This window comes from Pseudopodoces humilis, chromosome 19 (genome assembly GCF_049639895.1).
Source record: "Pseudopodoces humilis isolate 2021_Gansu_Grassland_sample_001 chromosome 19, ASM4963989v1, whole genome shotgun sequence".
Classification (NCBI taxonomy): Eukaryota; Metazoa; Chordata; class Aves; order Passeriformes; family Paridae; genus Pseudopodoces; species Pseudopodoces humilis.
Window position 1 is genome coordinate 14,942,689 of NC_142218.1, and position 19,175 is coordinate 14,961,863.

The 19,175-nt window shown below is 37.2% G+C and overlaps 1 protein-coding gene across 5 annotated transcripts in view; it reads left to right on the forward strand.

Annotated features, from left to right (window-relative positions):
* The window catches only part of SULF2 (sulfatase 2), a 97,844-nt gene that overhangs the window by 47,791 nt on the left and 30,878 nt on the right, over positions 1 to 19,175 (forward strand). For all 5 annotated transcript variants that reach the window (XM_014254129.2, XM_014254130.2, XM_014254131.2 and 2 more), the window contains exons 3-7: positions 1,633 to 1,872; positions 6,040 to 6,191; positions 9,513 to 9,682; positions 13,985 to 14,135; positions 16,045 to 16,220. In XM_014254129.2, the coding sequence (XP_014109604.1) occupies positions 1,633 to 1,872; positions 6,040 to 6,191; positions 9,513 to 9,682; positions 13,985 to 14,135; positions 16,045 to 16,220 (889 nt within the window). The remainder of the gene's footprint in view (positions 1 to 1,632; positions 1,873 to 6,039; positions 6,192 to 9,512; positions 9,683 to 13,984; positions 14,136 to 16,044; positions 16,221 to 19,175) is intronic.

The following is a 19,175-nucleotide window of genomic DNA, read 5'->3' on the forward strand; positions in this document are numbered from 1 at the left end:
TGAGAAATGCACAAACAGGTTTTTTGATTTTTTTATTTTTTTTAAATACTCATTCCAACAAAATGGTCTCAGACTAATGCCATGACAGTTTTTAGGTAAAATGACCTACCGTAGCAATTAAACTTCCTTCATGGTGCCAGAGAGTTATTATGTGGCTTATGGCCATTTTCCCTCTAGGTTCTGACTCCTGGTTATATCAGTGTGCTCTGTATCAATCAACTTACTGTTTCAATTTCATAATGAAATCCCTGCATAAAGAGCTTAGAAAAAACCTAAGTCCGTTGCTGACAGAAACAACATAGTTTGTGCCAGATGGTTGCAGGATGCATTGATTAAAGCTGAACTGTTAATCCAGCTCAGCCTTGAGCAAGTCAACCCCAGCCCTATTCTAGTATGAGCCCATACCTTCCTCTCCATGTTGTCAGTTGGTTTTCTCTGCTCATAACAAGAAGGGAGGGTTGGTGATGAACAGGTTTAATCTCCTTTGCAAGGTCATGCTGTTGACAGGTTGATGACAGATTCTTTAGAAAATTGAAATTCTTCCTAGATCAATAAATTTTTTCTTAACTTGGTCTGATGTTTTAACTATTAGGCACTGATAGAGGAGGGAAACTAAATTTCTTGTTTCTTTGATCCTTTATCTTCCTGTTAGGAAGAGCACTGATATGGATCCAGATTTAGCTAGGTGGATGTCTGTGGTAAAGATCCAGTCTTTGACCAGAACCATGTCTTAAATAAACAGAAAAACCATTTGGCAGCACTTTGGCATTTAGTAATTGTTGTCAAAAGGACTTTAATTCATGTTACTCCAATTTATCCAAGTCCCTTGCTTATTTGTTTCTAGACAATGGTTATATAAAACATTGTGTTATCTGCCCCAAGTAGTAATCTAAAAATGTGATTGTGCAGAATCCAGCCTATGAAAATGTAGATAGTAAGACTGTTACCAGAATGTATGAAGCAGATAGCTAGAACTCAGTGAACTTGTTATGGAAATTATTATGGGATCTTTTTGGTGTCTTTGGTTCAGTGACAATTACAGAAATCAATACCTTCTAATACCTCACATTAGGGAATGGAGAACAACTGTAGCAGACCCTTCCTGAGCAGTAGTTTGGACTAAATAGTCTTGCAAATTAAATGATTCTGTGGATACAACCCTCAGCCTTTTGCATAAGGCTGGCACAAAAGCCAGTGTATCAGGTTTCTTGTGAAACCGAAGATTAAATAACACTTACGGAGTATGCAAGCTTTGATCAGGGTTGCTGCACAAAGTGCTTTTCATCCTCAGCTGTTGGAACAGTACTAGCAGCTCCAGAAGGGATGTAGAGATGCTGCAGATAGTTGTGGTTGCAAATCTTGAATTTAGAGAGAGAGAAATTAAAGAAGCATTATGATCTATGTCAACATGCTTGAGTCAAATCTTTACTTGGGACTTCAGTATTTAGTCCTTACTGAAACGATGGGAGAACTTCACCAAGGCAGGATGAGTAATCTCTCTGGATTTGCTTTGCTCGGGATAACAATGCCTTTACTACTTGTGCTTCCTTCTGGTTTCTAATGTAACATCTGAGCTCTTGTGACTGAAACAAGAAAATAATTCTGAAATGTTTTCCCTCTTTCTATATGTAGGCTCTATGCAAGTGATGAATAAAACAAGACGTATCATGGAGCACGGAGGGGCTCATTTCATCAATGCTTTTGTGACAACACCCATGTGCTGCCCATCTCGCTCCTCTATCCTGACGGGGAAGTACGTCCACAACCACAACACTTATACTAACAATGAGAACTGTTCTTCTCCATCCTGGCAGGCTCAGCATGAAATACGCACCTTTGCAGTGTACCTCAACAATACAGGGTACAGGACAGGTAAGATCAAGGCTGGGTCCATCTGAAAGCTTCCTTAGACTTACTAGTACAGAGGCTAATGTATATAATATTTCAATTCTAATTTCTTATTGACTGCAGGAGTGCATAATGCCAGAGCTTAAGTCTTGGTGTTGGTTTAACTTCCTTGTATTTTTACTTGAAGAAATTTTGATTTACATAGAAACAGCCAACAAATAACCCAAGACTTCTGTTTTGCAGAAGGTGGGAATAAAATACTGTGCATACTTAAACTGAAGGCCTAGCAAACCTAGAATATGGCCTGCAATTACCTGAAGAGTACAGAGCAACAGAGAAGGATGCTATGAAAAGGAATTACTGTTTTAACTTTTTTCATAAAAGTGATATGTTAAGCAAATTAAGAATGAGAGAGAAGGGACTGCTCCTTTTGTGCTTCGGGGCAGTCAGCTGGTATGATTTCTGTAGACAATCAGTTCCCAGAAGGGTGTTTAGGAATAATTGGGAAGATGAAATGTACTCCTGAGAAAAAAAATTCTCCCTTTGCATGCATGCTCCTCAGGAACAAATACTGTGTAGAAATGATTTCAGAAAACATGTAGCATATGTTTCACACCTAATTCCATCTTGCTTCCCCCTGACATCAGATTTAGGTCCTTCCCTGTGACAGTGGTTTTGTTACATTTCTTGCTAACGCTTTGTCATGATGAGAAATGGTCATAAACCTGGTTCTTTTTGTGTTATTTATAGTGTATATGTACTGCAGTATTCTATTATACTCTATTATTAATAGTATGCATGTTTTCCCTTGAATTCATAGTTATTTGATGTTTCCCAAAACTAGTATAAGCCTTGAATAGTAATTGTAACAAGATCATTATTTTATCTTTAACTATTCAAGTGAGTTTTGTGTGTTATTACTTAAAAGTCTTGGGCTTAAAAAGGGATTTCCTTGTATTGTTTTTCTAAAATGAAGACCTGAAATAATCTGGAAAGAAATAAACTAGGGGAAGTGCACCTATCTATTAATTGCTTGCTGTTTCTCTCCGTTTATTGTTCCTGGCAGCAATACTGATAAGCATATGAGTTAATGGTTTGAGTTAATGCGCTTAATGATTTATTCTTCACAGATTATTTAGTTTGTGTTTACTGAGCTTTGTCTGTTGTAATGCTTTTTATATTTAGTGGTTGTCTTTCAAGATCCTGCAATTTTTACTGACTTGAATAGCTATTGCAAGTGTCCTGGTTTTCATATGTCTTATATTTTTTACATTAACTTAATGTTTAAATTTAGGCCCAAGATCTTAGTGAGCCTATATTATATTTTTAGTCTACCTCTCTTAATTTGGAAACTAAATTTATTGGAACACATAGGAAAAGGGTTTTTTACAAGTACAAAATGATCATAAGGTGAAAAGGAGATCCTCATTCTTGTAGTTAAATGAGACACTGTTATACAAATTTAAATGGAAATTTCCATAATTGGTGCCTGGCATTCATTTCTTGTTCTCCAGTTAAAGTCTGGAGTTATCCACTATGAAGGATGTCAGCAGTAATAAGGTATTTTTTACCTTTTTTTTTCCTTCCCCCACCTGCCCAGTAGGAAAGATTCAGCATTAAGCTGGATGAACTTCTGCTTAGAGTAAAAAATTATTAGAAAAGTAATTAAAAAAAGTCTAACAATCTACTGTTGGGGAGGTTTTTGGGTTTTATATGTGAATGAGGAAGAAATCTTGTGTGTGGAAAGAGGAGGAAAATCTAGATGCTAAGATTCTTCTGTGTTCGTGGTTTAAAAAAGAGGAGTGATGCCCATGTAAGTTTTTATTAAAATGTCTCACTGTTGTGCTTTTGACATTAGGAAATGTTTTATGGCAAATCTGAATTGTCAGGATTGGCTGCTAAGGCATCTGAGCAGACCAAACGGCGCTGGTGAGGTGTGTTTAAGGCAGGGCGCTCAGCTGTGGCACCAGCAAGCACTGATGCTGTTTCTTCTGCTGCCTGCTGCAGGAAATCATGCTCTTGTGATACACTGAGACATCATGTCCTGAATTGTAATAAAGACATAAAGATTGCCATTTCTACATTTTTTCCTTTTAACTTTCAAAGGGTGCCCGAGAAGGATATTCAGAAAGATATTTATACCTTAGGTTCTAGTTGTGTTTAAACTTTTGTAAGCTGTCATAGGCATTAGTGAAAGGGACTTTGGTCACAGTTCCCTTGGGAATTTGCTTATCTGAGAAGGACTGAGAAGCAAGACTTGGCTCACTATCAACATTCTTTGGTTTGATTCCTTGTTGACCATTTTGAGGTATTTGGTTTGAGTATTTTTATTTGGCTTCATCTGCTCCCCTCCAGCCAATTCCCCTGATTTGGTAAATAGATCTTGGCACTGATCCTTGACCACAGCTGAGGAATGTGCAGTGCAAATTCAGGAGGAAGAACAAAGGTGTCACTAAGATTACTGTGCTTTGCCTTTGTCCTGCTACATATCAGACTAGTCCCCTGACATAACAACCTATAGGTTCTTCTAACGGCAGTGGTTACGAGTCACTGTACAATGTGGTTTTTTACAAACATTATGTTTCATTAATTAAATGGTATTTTTTATTCCTGTTACAGAGAAGAGCTGCCCATGTAAAGGCTTTTGTCTTTAGAAATACTCTGTGTCCCTGTGATAATGGTGGATGGAGCATGTGACAGCACACAGTGCTGTCAGTGTGCTCTAAGGTAGAGAAAAATTTGCGATCAGTGTGCAGTAGACTAAAATGGATGTGTGTATACACTCCTGTGTTTCTCCTCTTTGTCTGCTTGGTGAAGTACCTCAATGAATTCATCATTTCAAGGACTGTTGCAGACATGCAAAAGAAATAATAAAAAGTACTCAGAACCCCGCCTTCCTTAGCGTCTTGAAACTGATGGAACTAAAGGGATCTGATAACAAAATGTAGTCTTAAGCCCCTCTGCATCCTTGAAAATACTACTAAGATTGAGGCACTCACTGTATGTTTTATGCAACCCATTAGATTTCCTGCAGTAACCAGTAGTTATACTAATGCCATATATTCTAATCCTTAGAGTAGTGTCATATTTTGCGTTGTCACAAAAGGTGCTGACTTGGGACCATTTTGTTGATCATTTTGAAGGGGGCTTCAGCACTTGGGAATTACTGATTTTTGGAAAATCTGGGCAGTTATTTTGATACCTAAAGAGCATTGATATTTCTTGAAAAAATCTTACCCACTGAACCAAATTTAATACTAAATGATATTTTATTTTATCTCAGAACCCCCATATTTCTGCAGTAAATCTATTCATTTCACTAGGTTTATTCCACTGTACACTGCCAGTCTAACAGTATATTTGGACATGATGTGAATGCGAAATGTAGTTGACCTTTGGGCTAACTGGTTGTTCCATGCAATGCTGAGAGTACTTCCTCATCTGCTTTCCTCCAATTGTCTCTCAGGGGACAAAAAGTATTAAAAGTAATTTTTACTATATATACATCAGAAAAAAGGACAGAAGTGTTCCCTCTCTTTACCTGCTCCATCCCTATACTAAGGGATTTGGCAAATGTTCAGCTTTGAGCTGGGGAAAGCTGGTGTCAGATACAGATGTAAAATATTTTTGAGAGATAAACAAATCTTTATATGTGATTAACATTCATGCTCAAAACCCAAGTTACTTATATGGAAAATTGGCTGTTGAAATAGGTCAGAAAAGCAGTGCTCTAAATACATTTTCAAAATACCTAATGCACAGCATTCACGTTTAAATGTAGAGTGTTAATAACTTAAGACATGAGTTTTAATTTCACACTCTTGGTGGTAAGTGCAATTTCATGGGACACTAATAGATGGATAGATGCAGCTCAGCAGCATGAAAGATACGCAAAGATATGAAAGAGTCTGGGAGGAAGAATATGTGATCTGACTCCAAATTTATCAGGCACTGAAAAAGAAAGTAGAATGGTAGTCATGGTGCAGTTTCTCCTGTACATAGGCTATAAATTAAAATATCTGCATTATGGAGGTATAAATAACTTAAGACTCAGAACTTATTTCTTATCTTAGATCTGTTGTAATGGAGAGAACAAAATTATTGCAAGAAAAAACAGAAAGGAAGGAATCTATTTAGCTTTTGTGTTTCTATTATGCTTTCTTACTATGCTTCTGCTTTCTCTACTCCTAGCTTTCTTTGGAAAGTACCTTAATGAATACAATGGCTCTTATGTACCTCCTGGTTGGAAAGAATGGGTTGGATTACTTAAAAATTCTCGATTTTACAACTACACGCTCTGTAGAAATGGAGTGAAGGAGAAGCATGGATATGACTACTCCAGGGTAGGTCCTGTTGATTTATTTCTATTAACATTTGGACGTGACCACAAGAAAGCTGCACTATATGGTTTCAGCTCTTTTTGTACTTGAAAGCTGCTATGTGTAACATTATCTACAACCAGTAACAGGAGTGTTGGGACATTGTTACCTTCCATTCTGGGAGGGTTATGTTACCGAAAACATTGTTAATAACAGTGGAAACACGTACAATGTTCTGAGACTGTTTTAAATGTTAGAAGCTGAAGATGTGAAAGTACACTTAAATTCTTCATGTTAATTATTTCTGTGCTTTGTACAACAATTATTGTGGCAGTGGAGTTAGACAAGCATTAATGAGATAAGAATCTATTTCCCTCCAGCTACACCCACCCTTTTAGTTTAAGGAACTTCTTTCACAGCCATGATATTATGGACTATTCACAGAATCTTGGTAAAATTTATGATAATTCTGAATGAGTGGAGAATTTAACTATTATGTTTGTATTTCTATGCATACAAATGCATATGTTTTTTAATATCCTTTCAAGGATGTTATATCCTGGCCAAACATACAAAAATACTTCATAGCCAGTGTTAAATGCAGTTTTATTTTTTTTTTCTCATCTAACATGTTACAGCTCAATATCTGTTTGCAGTCAGGTATATGCTTATTTCAGCTAAAAGTGTTCCTTTCCCAAGGAACCAACTTTAGTGAAATCCTAAAGTAGGCAGAAGTGACTCTGAAGTATCATGGTAACTAAACCTATCCATAAACTGCTCTAGTTTTAGTGTATAACTAAGGAAGTTGAATCACTCTGGAGTGATTTGTAATGTGTCTTTGTTTAACACGTGCTTTGTTCGCTTTCTCTTATTGATCGCAAATCCTGCCTTCCTGTTTGTTTCATTAGCATAGTGTTCACAGCCAGTTTCTCCTTTAAAATGTTGATGTCTGGGATTTCCTGTCTGGGATTTCCACTTCCCTGTGCCCTATTTGACTTCTATAATTGAATGTACTTTGTCCTGAGAGATAAAACCTCACAGTCTTCTAGGCTTACCTTTTCCATCACCAGCTGCTAATGGAAATGAGCAGACTAATGTACAGAATTATTTGTCTTATTTTCCTTCTGATCTTTGAAGAATGACAGAGGTAATCTTTACAGCTGTGTACTGAAAAGTTATGATGGAAATATATGTTGTGTGGGACAGTGTCAGTCAAGTGATTTCATAAGCACTGTTCTCCATCTCCATTGTACCAAGGAGCCAAAAGTGGGCTTTATGTTCCAATACCTTCAGCTCTGTTTTGTGTATGCAAGACTTGAAAATGTTTGTTTTCACTTGTTTTAGGTTTTCTTATGAGTTTGGTAATAAATAAAAAATAAGAATGAGGAAAATAGAAACTTTTTATAATCTTTATATTCTTGCATAATAAACAGCTACAGTAAAAAACAGTGTGTAGAACAACAGCACTGGTTAACACTGGAATTCAAATGAGCAAACAGAAGCTGAAATGGAAGATTCTTTCTCTTTCTTTCCTGGTATTTTTGTTGCTGGAAATGTGATTTTTCCATCTATGACCAAAATAATCAGATTTTCTTTGTTTTTTTTTCCAGTCCTATCTATTTAACATGGTTCATGTTAATTATATGCCAGTGGAAAACTGGGGGAAAAAAACACTCATTATTATGTCCTCTAACTGCTAAACTCCTCTGAAAATTATTTCAGATTTTCTTATAGGATATATTCTACTTTGATTTTTCTTTATCAGTTTCTGTCAACATTTTTTAGATTAATTTTAACTTTGTACAGCTACAACCTCTACAATATGGACCTTTAAAAAACCTTCAAGAAATCAGTTCAGTTAAATGTTTCTGGTTGGTCTCCTGGCCTGATAAATGCTAGGTTTGCAGTGATTTTCACTTTGACCATGTGGAAACATGTATCTTTAAAATGAAATTGGAAAACTATACTCTTCTAATGGCTGAATCAAAGATGAGTTGCACACTTAAAGTGATTGACCAGCTTAAAGAAGCAGCATGATGAAGATTAATGGCAGTGCATTTTTGAGAGCACTTACATATTCTCTCTCAACTATGAATATTGTCTCACGCACTGAACATGTTCAGAAGTCAGTTTTGCTTTGGTACATTTTCCCTTCCCTTGTGTACTTTTATGAGTTACAGTCCTTCATTTAATCCCTATTTAGAGTGAAAATGCCATCCCAGTAATAATCATATTATGGCAGTTTTGTAACAGTCATGCCTTGTGTTGGGAACAGTGTGTAAAATTATAAAAGGATTCTTTGCCAGCCTTGTTCTGGGATAGACAAGAAGTAACTTGGGGGAAGTAAATATAGTCCATTGAAAAGGCTTCCTTTGAATGACAAGCTGACTTCTCAGACCAAGGACACTGACAGAGGTGAAGAGGAGCAAGTGTCTTAACCGTGGACAGAAAGCTGTACTCAAAAGGAGATGCAATCCAGTCTGTACCACACCTTGTACTTGTTGGCTTGACCAGAGTCAGATGTTATGTCTGATTTTACATTCTGCTGTAACATGACAGTTGTTTGGGTTTTTTTTAAGGTGTAGTTTCATATCCTACTCCTATTTGAGGGGTACTTATATTTGTAGTGTTTCCTGGGAAGCATCTAAGGGAGAGCATAGCTTGTCATTAAAAATCCTGTCTTCAATCCCTATAGCTCTTGCAGATATCATAAGAATGATAATGATGCTTCTTAGAAAATATAGAGATAGTCCAACTCTTCTGCAGGAAGTTTTCTAAATTTTCAACAATGTGTGTGATAGAGCTATATCTCTGTCAGATTGTCACTGTAATATTGAATGAAGTCTTTGGTTCAGTTTGCCCACCATCTTCTCATGTTAGTGATTTCTGGTTCAGAAGAAGGTAAAAAAAACCCGAACATTGAGCCATTCGGATTTTCAAATTATTTATATAATGTAAGATTGGACTATACACCTTGAAGATAGTGACACTGATATTTATTTTTTTAAATTCAGACCTGGTCATTGTATTTAGTATTGTGTTTTTATAATGTAGTTACCCACTTTAGGAAGAAAGGGTACTGTTTGATCTCCTTTAGTGCCATTTGGTTCTGGGAAAAAGCTAGAAGCTGTTGGTTTTTGTATTTCTAGGCAGTGAAGAAATAATTATTTGGTTCTAGTTTTTTTAATTTTTAGCATCTGTAACTTAATTCCTCTTTGTACCATTCTAAGTGAAGTAGCTTCTTTTTTCCTATTTCTTATGATGCCTCAGTCCTCTCTTTCCTATTGCACTCCAGTTTGGAATTCCTTTTCAAGTGTCTCATTATACTTTTGCTTCTTCTTGCAGGATTATCTGACTGATCTGATTACCAATGACAGTATTACCTTCTTTAGAATATCAAAGAAGATGTATCCTCACAGGCCCGTACTGATGGTTATAAGCCATGCTGCTCCTCATGGTCCTGAAGATTCAGCCCCTCAGTACTCACAACTCTTTCCTAATGCCTCAGAACACATGTAAGGAAAAACCAAAATTTTGATTGATTTTCAGGTTCTGGAATATGGAAGTTCTGGGTACCTTAGGGGGAACAATGTTTTCTTTATAGTACTCTTAGCATAACGTTGTCACAAATATATAAGAAGATTTTCCAGTTTTGGGTTTTATTTTTGGTACCTCTTCAGACTAGTACAAGTGTCTTGAGAATGGCTGCTGCATCTAGAACTCAGAATTGTAGCTCATTGAGATAAATGGGAAGATTCATGTCGAATTCATTGGACGTTGTTACAGCCTGTTTGGGAAGTAAAGCACCTTTTATTCTGAGTATGGTGATCAAAATCTCATTCTTGGGCTATAATCTCTTCAGGGGAAGAAACTCTATCTCCCTGTCCTTACTTATGAACTATAGTATGCAATATGTATTACTCCTGTTTCATATATGGAAAGAATGGAAATACAGGCCTGCAGCACAAGGCTATTTCTGAATGAGGTACGTCTGTACATCGCCCAATACAATGTCTTGAATAGCTCTGGAAAGCAGTATCACCTGGTTCCTGAAGGAACGTGTTCATAAGCTCCATGTTGAGATGTTCCTTGTTTATAGCACAGAAACATTTTGCATGTTCAGCTTTTAATGCTGCATTGCAGGTGTCTCCTTACATGGAGATAAAATGAATGCTTCTCCCAAATCACCTCTTGATGCAACTGAAAACATTCCTACAGTTTTCTAATTACTGGCTTCATGCCTTCCTTGATGTTCAGTATCTCTAACTTTCTTCCTATGTGCTGCCTCCTCCCCTCCCTTTTTAAGGGGAATTCTGTTTTACTTTGGATTTGTAGAGGAGCTGGGAACTAGTGGAAATAATTGTCACTTGGTGCCCAAAGCTCCTCAGGCCTAGCTCAAAGTCCAGTAAAAGCCATTTGTGCCTTTTTTGGTTTTATTTAAAATAGAGTCTGAGAGGAAAAGCTTCTTTTGTTGTATTGTCTGGTTACCGTGTAACTTAGAATTATATATTTTATTATTTTCTGCTGTGCCCAAGAGACTCTGTGGCACAGATATACAGCAATGAAGTGTTTCTGGTTTGCTTGCCATCTTATGCTCTTCCATTTTCATTGAAATGAAAATTGCAGAAATGCCCAGTGAGGAACTTCTCATGGCTTATATCCAATATTGACTTTAGTTTTATTAGATTCCTTTGGAAGGCATTTGGATCTTGGAAATGATTATCATGCAACATTGTGTAGCAATTTACTTCCTAGCTGAATGAAAAAGAGTAGAAGGATTGAAGCAATGAAAAATACAGACTATATACATCTATTTTTCTTTTGCTCTTTATTTTCTTTCGAAATTTTATTGTTCATGCAAATTAGGTTTATCTTCCTAATTGTAAAGTACTTCCAATTTTTTTTTTCTTTTTTAATTTTAAGTGGCTTTTCTTACAATGATAACAATTACACAGGAAGTATCACTTTGTGAAAAGGAATTTTGTTTGAAAAAAAAGAAATTATCCTGGTAGATTAAGGAACCATGTTTTTCTTTTGGATATGAACATAAAATAGGATTTTACGTATATCTCATGTATTTTGTGAACTTGACAATTGTCTCCTAAACAATTTTTCCAACACTGCATAATGACAATAATAATGATAATAATAGTAATCTGACAGAGTTTTCACTGGCCTGGGTTTAAGAGTAAATGTAAAAATGCAGAACATGTACATACAGTGAGGGAATGATGCAAATTAGTTCTCTACTTTCCATTTTCGCCTTTGTTCCCAAATTCCAGGACAGATAAATCTGTCAATGATAAAGGGTTGCAGGCAGTTCTTACAGTTTCATTGTCATGTGGATATTGTAAGGAAGGATCAGAATGCAGGTGGAACAGTTACAAATTGCCCTAAAGCAGTAAGCAATACCCTGAACAAAGTCTCTGCCTAATCCCCAAAGCAGAAGGCAGTACCCCATGTGGTACGACCCTGGTCCACCTTTTCCTGTGGCAGTGCTTGTGAAGTCTGTAAGTGAATTCTGTGGAAAAGCCATGGGAAAGTGGGATGGTAGTGCTTGGCATTGACTGATGTCCACACTGCATCATGTAGCATTGCTAGCAATAGCTAAAAGCCAGTGGTATGGGTTTTAGTTGGGGTGTTGCCTTGCTTCTGAGCTCTGGTATGTACCTCTGTGGCTAATTTATGGTGCTGCTCTCTTGATTCTGTACTATGTTCTGCTGGTTTGACCATTCTGCCCTATACCATTCTGCCCTGTACTGCAGACTCTAGAGCTCCTCTCCTTGTGCAACTGCAGTCTTGTCTTGTTTGAAAATTATTCACAGAGCAAATCCCTCAGCTACGTGGTTTTCCTTTATTGTTGCCTATATTATGAGCTGTAGAGAATGTGGCAGCTGGGCAGTTTAACAGTGATTAGAAGTGTTACTTCAATAGAGGGTACATTTTACCATCCATCTTTTTCAAGGTCAAATGCAACCTGTCTGGGGCTTCCCTTCTGGGTACATTCAGAGAAGTTGTCTCAGCTAGCTTCTAGAAATGTTAATTTTTGTATGTAACAGACAAATCTATTAAGGATTAAGGGGTTACATTTGTAGTAATCAAAAGAAAATTGTGGGCTTGGTAGGATTAAATAGGGAGGTTTCAAATCAGACAGGAAGTCACAAAGTAAGCAGAAAAGGAGTTTGCAAAGCATTTTTGATTCATTCTGGGCATCACATAGCAACAGTTTCCATAACTGTCAGCATTTTCAAAGAAGCAATGTCATTATTTCAACCACAATAACATCCTGAAATTCAAGAGACTGTTAACAATACAGAGGGAATAGGCACCACAGTCCTTTCCTCCCTGTATGAAGAAGACTTCCCTCTCCACCTATGCACATTTTTCAGATAGCATCTAACAGAGGCTTTCAGCATGAAGCATTTCACTGTCAGATTATTAGTTTATTATTTATATTAGATCTCATAAGAATTTCATATTCAAAGATGCATTAGAGATGCAGTATTTTGATGAGAAGTTTCAACTTACGTTATTTTTTAGCTTAATAACTTACCTCGCTGCTCTGTTGCCTGTACAAAACCAAAAGTAGAAGTGTCCCAAATAGGAATTTATCAGGAAATTCTGTGCTGCTAAGAGGAAAGTAAATGAGTATTTGATATTTTTTCCTGTGTTTCTGTGTCACTCTCTTGGCTTGCGCATTTGCATAGACTGAATTTATTGTTTTAAATGAAAAAAAGAAGCCTAAACAAATTACCTAGGAAAAGTAATTTTTAATGTTTTAGACTCTGCACGTGATGTGTTTGAGCCATGATGTGAAGAAATTGTAAAATGGTGGTCTTCAACCTGAAGTAATAAGGAATAAATATAGTATGGAAGAATAATATTTCTTGCAAATGTAAGCTATAATAATAGCTTTTAGTGAGTTGATGATGCAGAGAGTTGACATGGTAAAATAAATCTTTTATTTAGGTTCAGCTAAACTAAAGTAATATAATTATGCATAGAAAAGTGTTTGCTGGGACTTCCAACCATGTGAAACTATGGACAGTGTTTTTCCTCATCACTTTAATGATGTCCCAGGACCATGAGAACTTGGAGGGACAGTGAGATTCTAGGGGGACACTGAACCAGGTTCTTGGGATTTTGCAGGGACTTCAAGCAAAGGATTTGGTGTCTGGAATGAGTCTTCAAAATGCAACCATATTTCCTCATCCCACTTTTCCTCACAGGTCTTTAAAATCCAGCTGTGTCTCCACTTCTGCTGCTCACATGCAATTGGATACCAATAGGCAGAGTGCCTGTGCTCCTCCAGTACATAAATGTGAAAATATTCAAGTAACCAGTTGTGCTGAACTCCAAAAAGCTGTTAAAGAACATAGTAGAACCTATAAGTTCTCTAGTTATTTTTAAACAGCTTGGACGAGATGTAGTATTTGGTGCTAATGCGAGCAGAGTGAAAACAAAGCAATTGCATGAGTAGGAGCTCTGTAATACATGCCTCATCCTGAAGATACTGATGGAGTTAAGACTTCTGAGGCTAAGTCTCTTGGCTTTGAAATGTACACTTGTTAGTCTGAAATCACTGGAAAGATAAGGCATATTTATCGTTTTCATAGATTTTATTCCCACCGAATGCTTTTCATCTTTTCCCATGTTCCATAACACGGATGTAGAAGATACTTTAAAAGTAGTCTTAATATTTTCTTGTGCACCTCAGATAGTACTTCCTATAGTGTTGATCAAATGGAAATTAATATTCATTACTATGACTTTTTTCTACTTGGCTAAAACATTGTGGTTTTCTCTCTGTTCCTTAGTACTCCCAGTTATAATTATGCTCCAAACCCTGACAAGCACTGGATAATGAGGTATACCGGTCCCATGAAACCTATACACATGGAGTTCACTAACATGCTACAGAGAAAGCGCCTTCAAACACTCATGTCTGTGGATGACTCTATGGAGATGGTAAGATTAATAGTCACTTCTGTTTTGTTTTTTGGCCAAACAGGTGCTTGTTTCTTAAGATCCACATTCTCCTTCAGATGAAGATAAGAGAGAAAGAAGGAGGAGAAGGACTGCATAAGTTTTTTAATAGTCTGTTAATCCTCTCACCTCTGATCATTTTGTCTCTTTATTCAGTGTCTAAGTTTCCTCATCTCTTAAAAACAGGTTACCTGAGTTAGGTGTGTGAACAAGCTGATTTGTTGTCACAGAACCACTAAAGGGGAAGGGAAAGGGATTACCTGAGAAACTGCACATCATAAATCCTAAAAAATATATCCTCTGATGAAGTCATCCAACAGCCTGTTAAAAATAACTACTAATCTATTTTGATCCTGTAACACTGAGGTCTGAGAGAAGGAAATGACAGCAGTAAAAAGTGATGATACAAGAGTCCTAACTGGAATGACCCCAGGCTAAACCCATCCCAGGAGATTAAGTACTGGAAGTAAATAAATACATAGATTGGTACTTTTAAAATTGTCTGCATCATGTAACAATGAGATTTCTTAATGCAAACTATGTGTCTTCAACAAAATGTCTGGATTCACTAAAAGCTATGCTGAAGAAGAATGGTTTTGCAGATTTAAAGGTGTTGCAATTTTCTGCTTATCTCCTGGCATTCTTATTCAAAAAAAATTGGAACATAAAATTAGAGGAGTTCTCTAGGGCAAAAAAGAAATTATCTAGATGGCATTGCATAAGCTTGTTACTAATATCTTATAATTACTGATTCAGGCAAATATGATCTCTGCTTCATGTTAATGAAGCTGTTTAGACGGATCAGATACCAGCATCAAGGGAAATTGGTAATTTTACTACACAATTTGGATTTTCTGCTCAGTAAAAGTGTTTCACTCTGGGTGAATCACTGCAGGCAAAATCAGTTAGGTTGGTTTTTAGTTCTAGTTACCAAGTTAGCCCAATCTTTTTTTTTGCTGAATTATATGTGTTATAAGTTTTTCATAATTAAAAAGAAAAAACAAGAAAAAAACCTCACACACTCAAAATAAGCAAAAGAAAAAAAAAAAACCCAATGCAAAAAAACCCAACAGAAAACCTCCAAAATCAAAACAAAACCCAAAAAGGTCCAAACCAGCAAACAGAAAAAAACCTGAAAAGGAACCAAAAATAAACTCCCAAACCAGCATAATAAGTGTTTCAACTGTGCTGATGTTTTTCACCTGTTTGAGGCACTGCTTTGGTGGCATCTCACCACCTTCCCACCTTTCTCAGGTGAAAATATCACATAAAAATTGATCTTTTATGTTTAAGTTGGTACATTTCACACAGTTTCTTATGTAAATCTGCAGAAGCATTCACATTTAAAATCTCCTTGTAATTCTCCATAGTGAGAGAGTATGACTGAGCAATTTTTATCTGGAAGATACTTTGCAAACATTCTGCATAACAGGGAGTCATTTGTCTGAAGGCAAGGCTGTTGAGTGCTGCCTGAATATATGTGAGATTCAAAGGGCTATCATTTTATTGAAACTGCTTGCTGTAAGAAAAAGATAAAATTGGAGAGAAAATTTCAAAATGACACCTTGAAACTTTTAACTCTGTTACTGTATGTATTTAGTAGTATCTTAACAACTCTCACGGAAAATGTTGAACTCAAACATTTTTGAAATGGCATGCTAATGCGTTTTACCGTAAAACAGAATTTTATTTTGTAATAGCCACAGTATTCAGCTAGTAAAATTAAGATGTGATTATATATTATTCAGAGTGGTTTATTGTTACAACTCAGTGCCATACTTAGCTGTTGTTATTTGTGTGTTACACATAGGTAGAAAGTGATATCCAGCAATGTACATGTGGAGCTACTCATTGGAATAATTTTTCATATTTTGTTTTCCTTTTTTTTCAGATTTACAATATGTTGACTGAAACAGGAGAACTGGAAAATACATATCTAATATACACAGCAGACCATGGTTATCATATTGGGCAGTTTGGGCTGGTGAAAGGGAAGTCCATGCCATATGAGTTTGATATCAGAGTTCCTTTCTACATCCGAGGACCAAATGTGGAGGCTGGGTCCTTGTAAGTTCTTTGCTTTTGTGTGTGTTGTGACCTGGAAACTTCCTGTTCACATCTCTAGTCGTCTTGATATGGCAGCCAAACGGAGGCACAAAGTTCTGCCCCTCCTGCTTACTTTGGCAGAAAAATATGTCTCAGATTATTTCAGATAGCAAATATTTGTACTTGGGTAATGATTTTGGACAGAGTGCCACAAATTGCTGCCTAATATTTACATCAGTGTGCATGTTTTAGCATAATTAATGCACACAGTCTTCCAGACGTGATTTTTTCTTTACCACAGAGGAATAGATGTAGTGTGTAATATGATAGCAAATAGTTATTAAAAACATCTCATTCCATGTGCTGGTTAAATTCACTGCTTCTCATTATCTGAAGGCAGAAAAATGTTAAATTCTGTAGATTTTGCACTGTGTTTCTGATTTATTTTCAGCAGTTGTGCATGTGAAAAAAACAATATTCTCTAAACAGCAGACAGGGATTCCTCACTTGGGATTGAACATATTACCTCAGCACTGAAAGAGTTTTGTCTGCAGCAGCCCAGAATTTCAAATGAGCTGGAATAGCCTTCTAAAAACCTGCTCTCTTTCCCTTTGACTGCAGTTTTTGGCCTTCCTGGAGAGCCAATGCTAACATGGCCCAAGTGACTGAGCTAGTGCTTCTGCAACATATAAGGCTAGAGACCAGCCACGTTGTGTCTACTGTAGACCAAGAATCCTTACATCCAGATATCCATAAAAGCTCTGAAACCTTCCCACTAAATTTTATTTTTCAAAGACTTCTGAAGATGAAAATATGTTTCTGTTAGAATTTAAATAGTCAGCCTGACAGAGTCTTGCAGAACAGAGCCTGTCAGTAGTGCAAATAGGAAAAATAGGATAAAACACCTTGGAGAGGGAATATATCAGATGATAAATGGATCTTCCCTCTCAGCCTGATTTTCTTTAAATGGTAGAACTTCAGTCATCCATGTTTTGTGTGAATTTTGTTTTTCCTGCAGAATAATTCCCATTATTCCCTTTTGGTACCAGGGAAATTTTGATAGCAATCACCATAGCAAGTCATTATTAACCTCTTATTCCTGTTACCAAATATGCTACATCATAATTATTAATAATTAAAATCAAATCAGGTACATCAATTTAATTCATCACCTATGCTCTTGTCAGTGCCTGTTTGCTTACTCTCTCAAGGATGTAGTAATTGTTAAATAGTATCTCATTAAATAGCACAACTTAAGCAGCTTTCTTCTGTCCTATATTTTGAGCTGGAATTCTGCACTATTATTTATTGCAGCCTATCTGGTCCCATCCTTCCTTTGTGCCTGCACATCATAACACAGTGATTCTATATGCTTAGTGCTGTAGAGCACTGTGTAGCAGTATGTTTGTTATCTCCCCCCCCGCCCCATTTTTAAGAAGTCAAGGGCCTTGATTTTCAATCCTTGTGTTTCAAGGAACGAAAAGCAATAGCACACAGCTGCTGAACACTATTCATATATGTAATATTGTGAGTAATTGCATACTCAACTTTAACACACATGGCTGAAGTAAGTGTTTAAGGTTCTATGTAATAAACACCTGGGGTGCCGGACATGAAGGAATACAAAGTAAATTTGCTGATGATACTAAATTGGGAGGAGCTGTTGACCCTTGCAAAGGCAGAGAGTCCCCGCAGAGAGACATTGACAAATTAGACAGATGGGCAAGCATCAACTGTCTGAAGTTGATGGGCAAGTTTTGGAATCTGCACCTGTGACAGAACATCCCTGGAGATACAGGCAGGCTGGGGGGAGAGAAGCTGGAGAGCAGCTGTGGAAAGAGCCATGGGGGTCCTGGGCGACAGAACATCAAGTGTGGGTCAGCAGTGCCCTGGCAACCAGGAGAGCCAGCCATGACCTGGGGAGCATCAGGCCCAGCATTGCTGGCTGGGTAAGGGAGGGGATTGCTCTGCTCTGCACTGGGGCAGCCTCACCTTGAGTGCTGGGGGCAGTTTGGGATACCACAATATTAGAAGGATACAAAACTACTTAGAGACCATCCAAATGAGACTGCAAAGATGCTGAAGGGCCTTGTGAAGTGCAGCTGAGGTAATTTGGCTTTTTCAGCCTGGAGAAGAGGAGACTGAGGGGAGACCCCATAGCAGTATACAACTTCTTCATGAGTGGAAGCAAAACAGTATGCACCAACACCTTCTCTCTGGTGACTAGTGACACAAGGCAACAGCATGAATTTCTGACAGGGAAGAGTTTGGTTTGGTCATGGCACTGAACCTGCCAGAGCTCAAGAAGTGTTTTGGACAACCCTTTCAGGCACGTATTGGGATTCTTGAGGCTATCCAAGCTTGTGCGAGTTGGAGTCAGAGATCCTTGTAGGTCCTTTCCAACTCAGGATACTCTGATTCTGTGAGAATGAATGGAAAACACTTCTGCAGAAGCAGACCTATAGTAAAACCAAGTCGCATGATTAAAAACTTGGGCATTCATTTAGCTACTGAATTCTGGGCTGAGTGGATATAAGTTCGTACATCAGAGCTAGATGCTCTGATAGATGAACTTATATTTAGCTGTGACAGTTCAGTGGGTTTGGGGATAGATGCTATCTGACTACTTGGGAGTTGATGCTAGTATTTTATTCAAATCTGAAGTCGGTTTGAATTCAGATGTACTGTTAACTGGGGTGGCTGAGGAGCACATGCCATAGTCTGCAAAGCACCAGAGAATGGCTATTTGTTAGTTTTTGCAGAATCCATTTATTTTTTCTGTCTCACACTGTAAATTGTCACTTTTAGTTATTAATAGTGCCTAGCAATATATTTCTCATGTTCTCTTCAGAACGTGCCTACAGTAGGAACTGAGGTACTCATTTTTATACCAGATTTTGAAACAGGTAAAGCATGTGCTACCTGCCAGATCTACTTTTTAAGAAAGTCATCCATATATTTGGCAGACATTTTGAT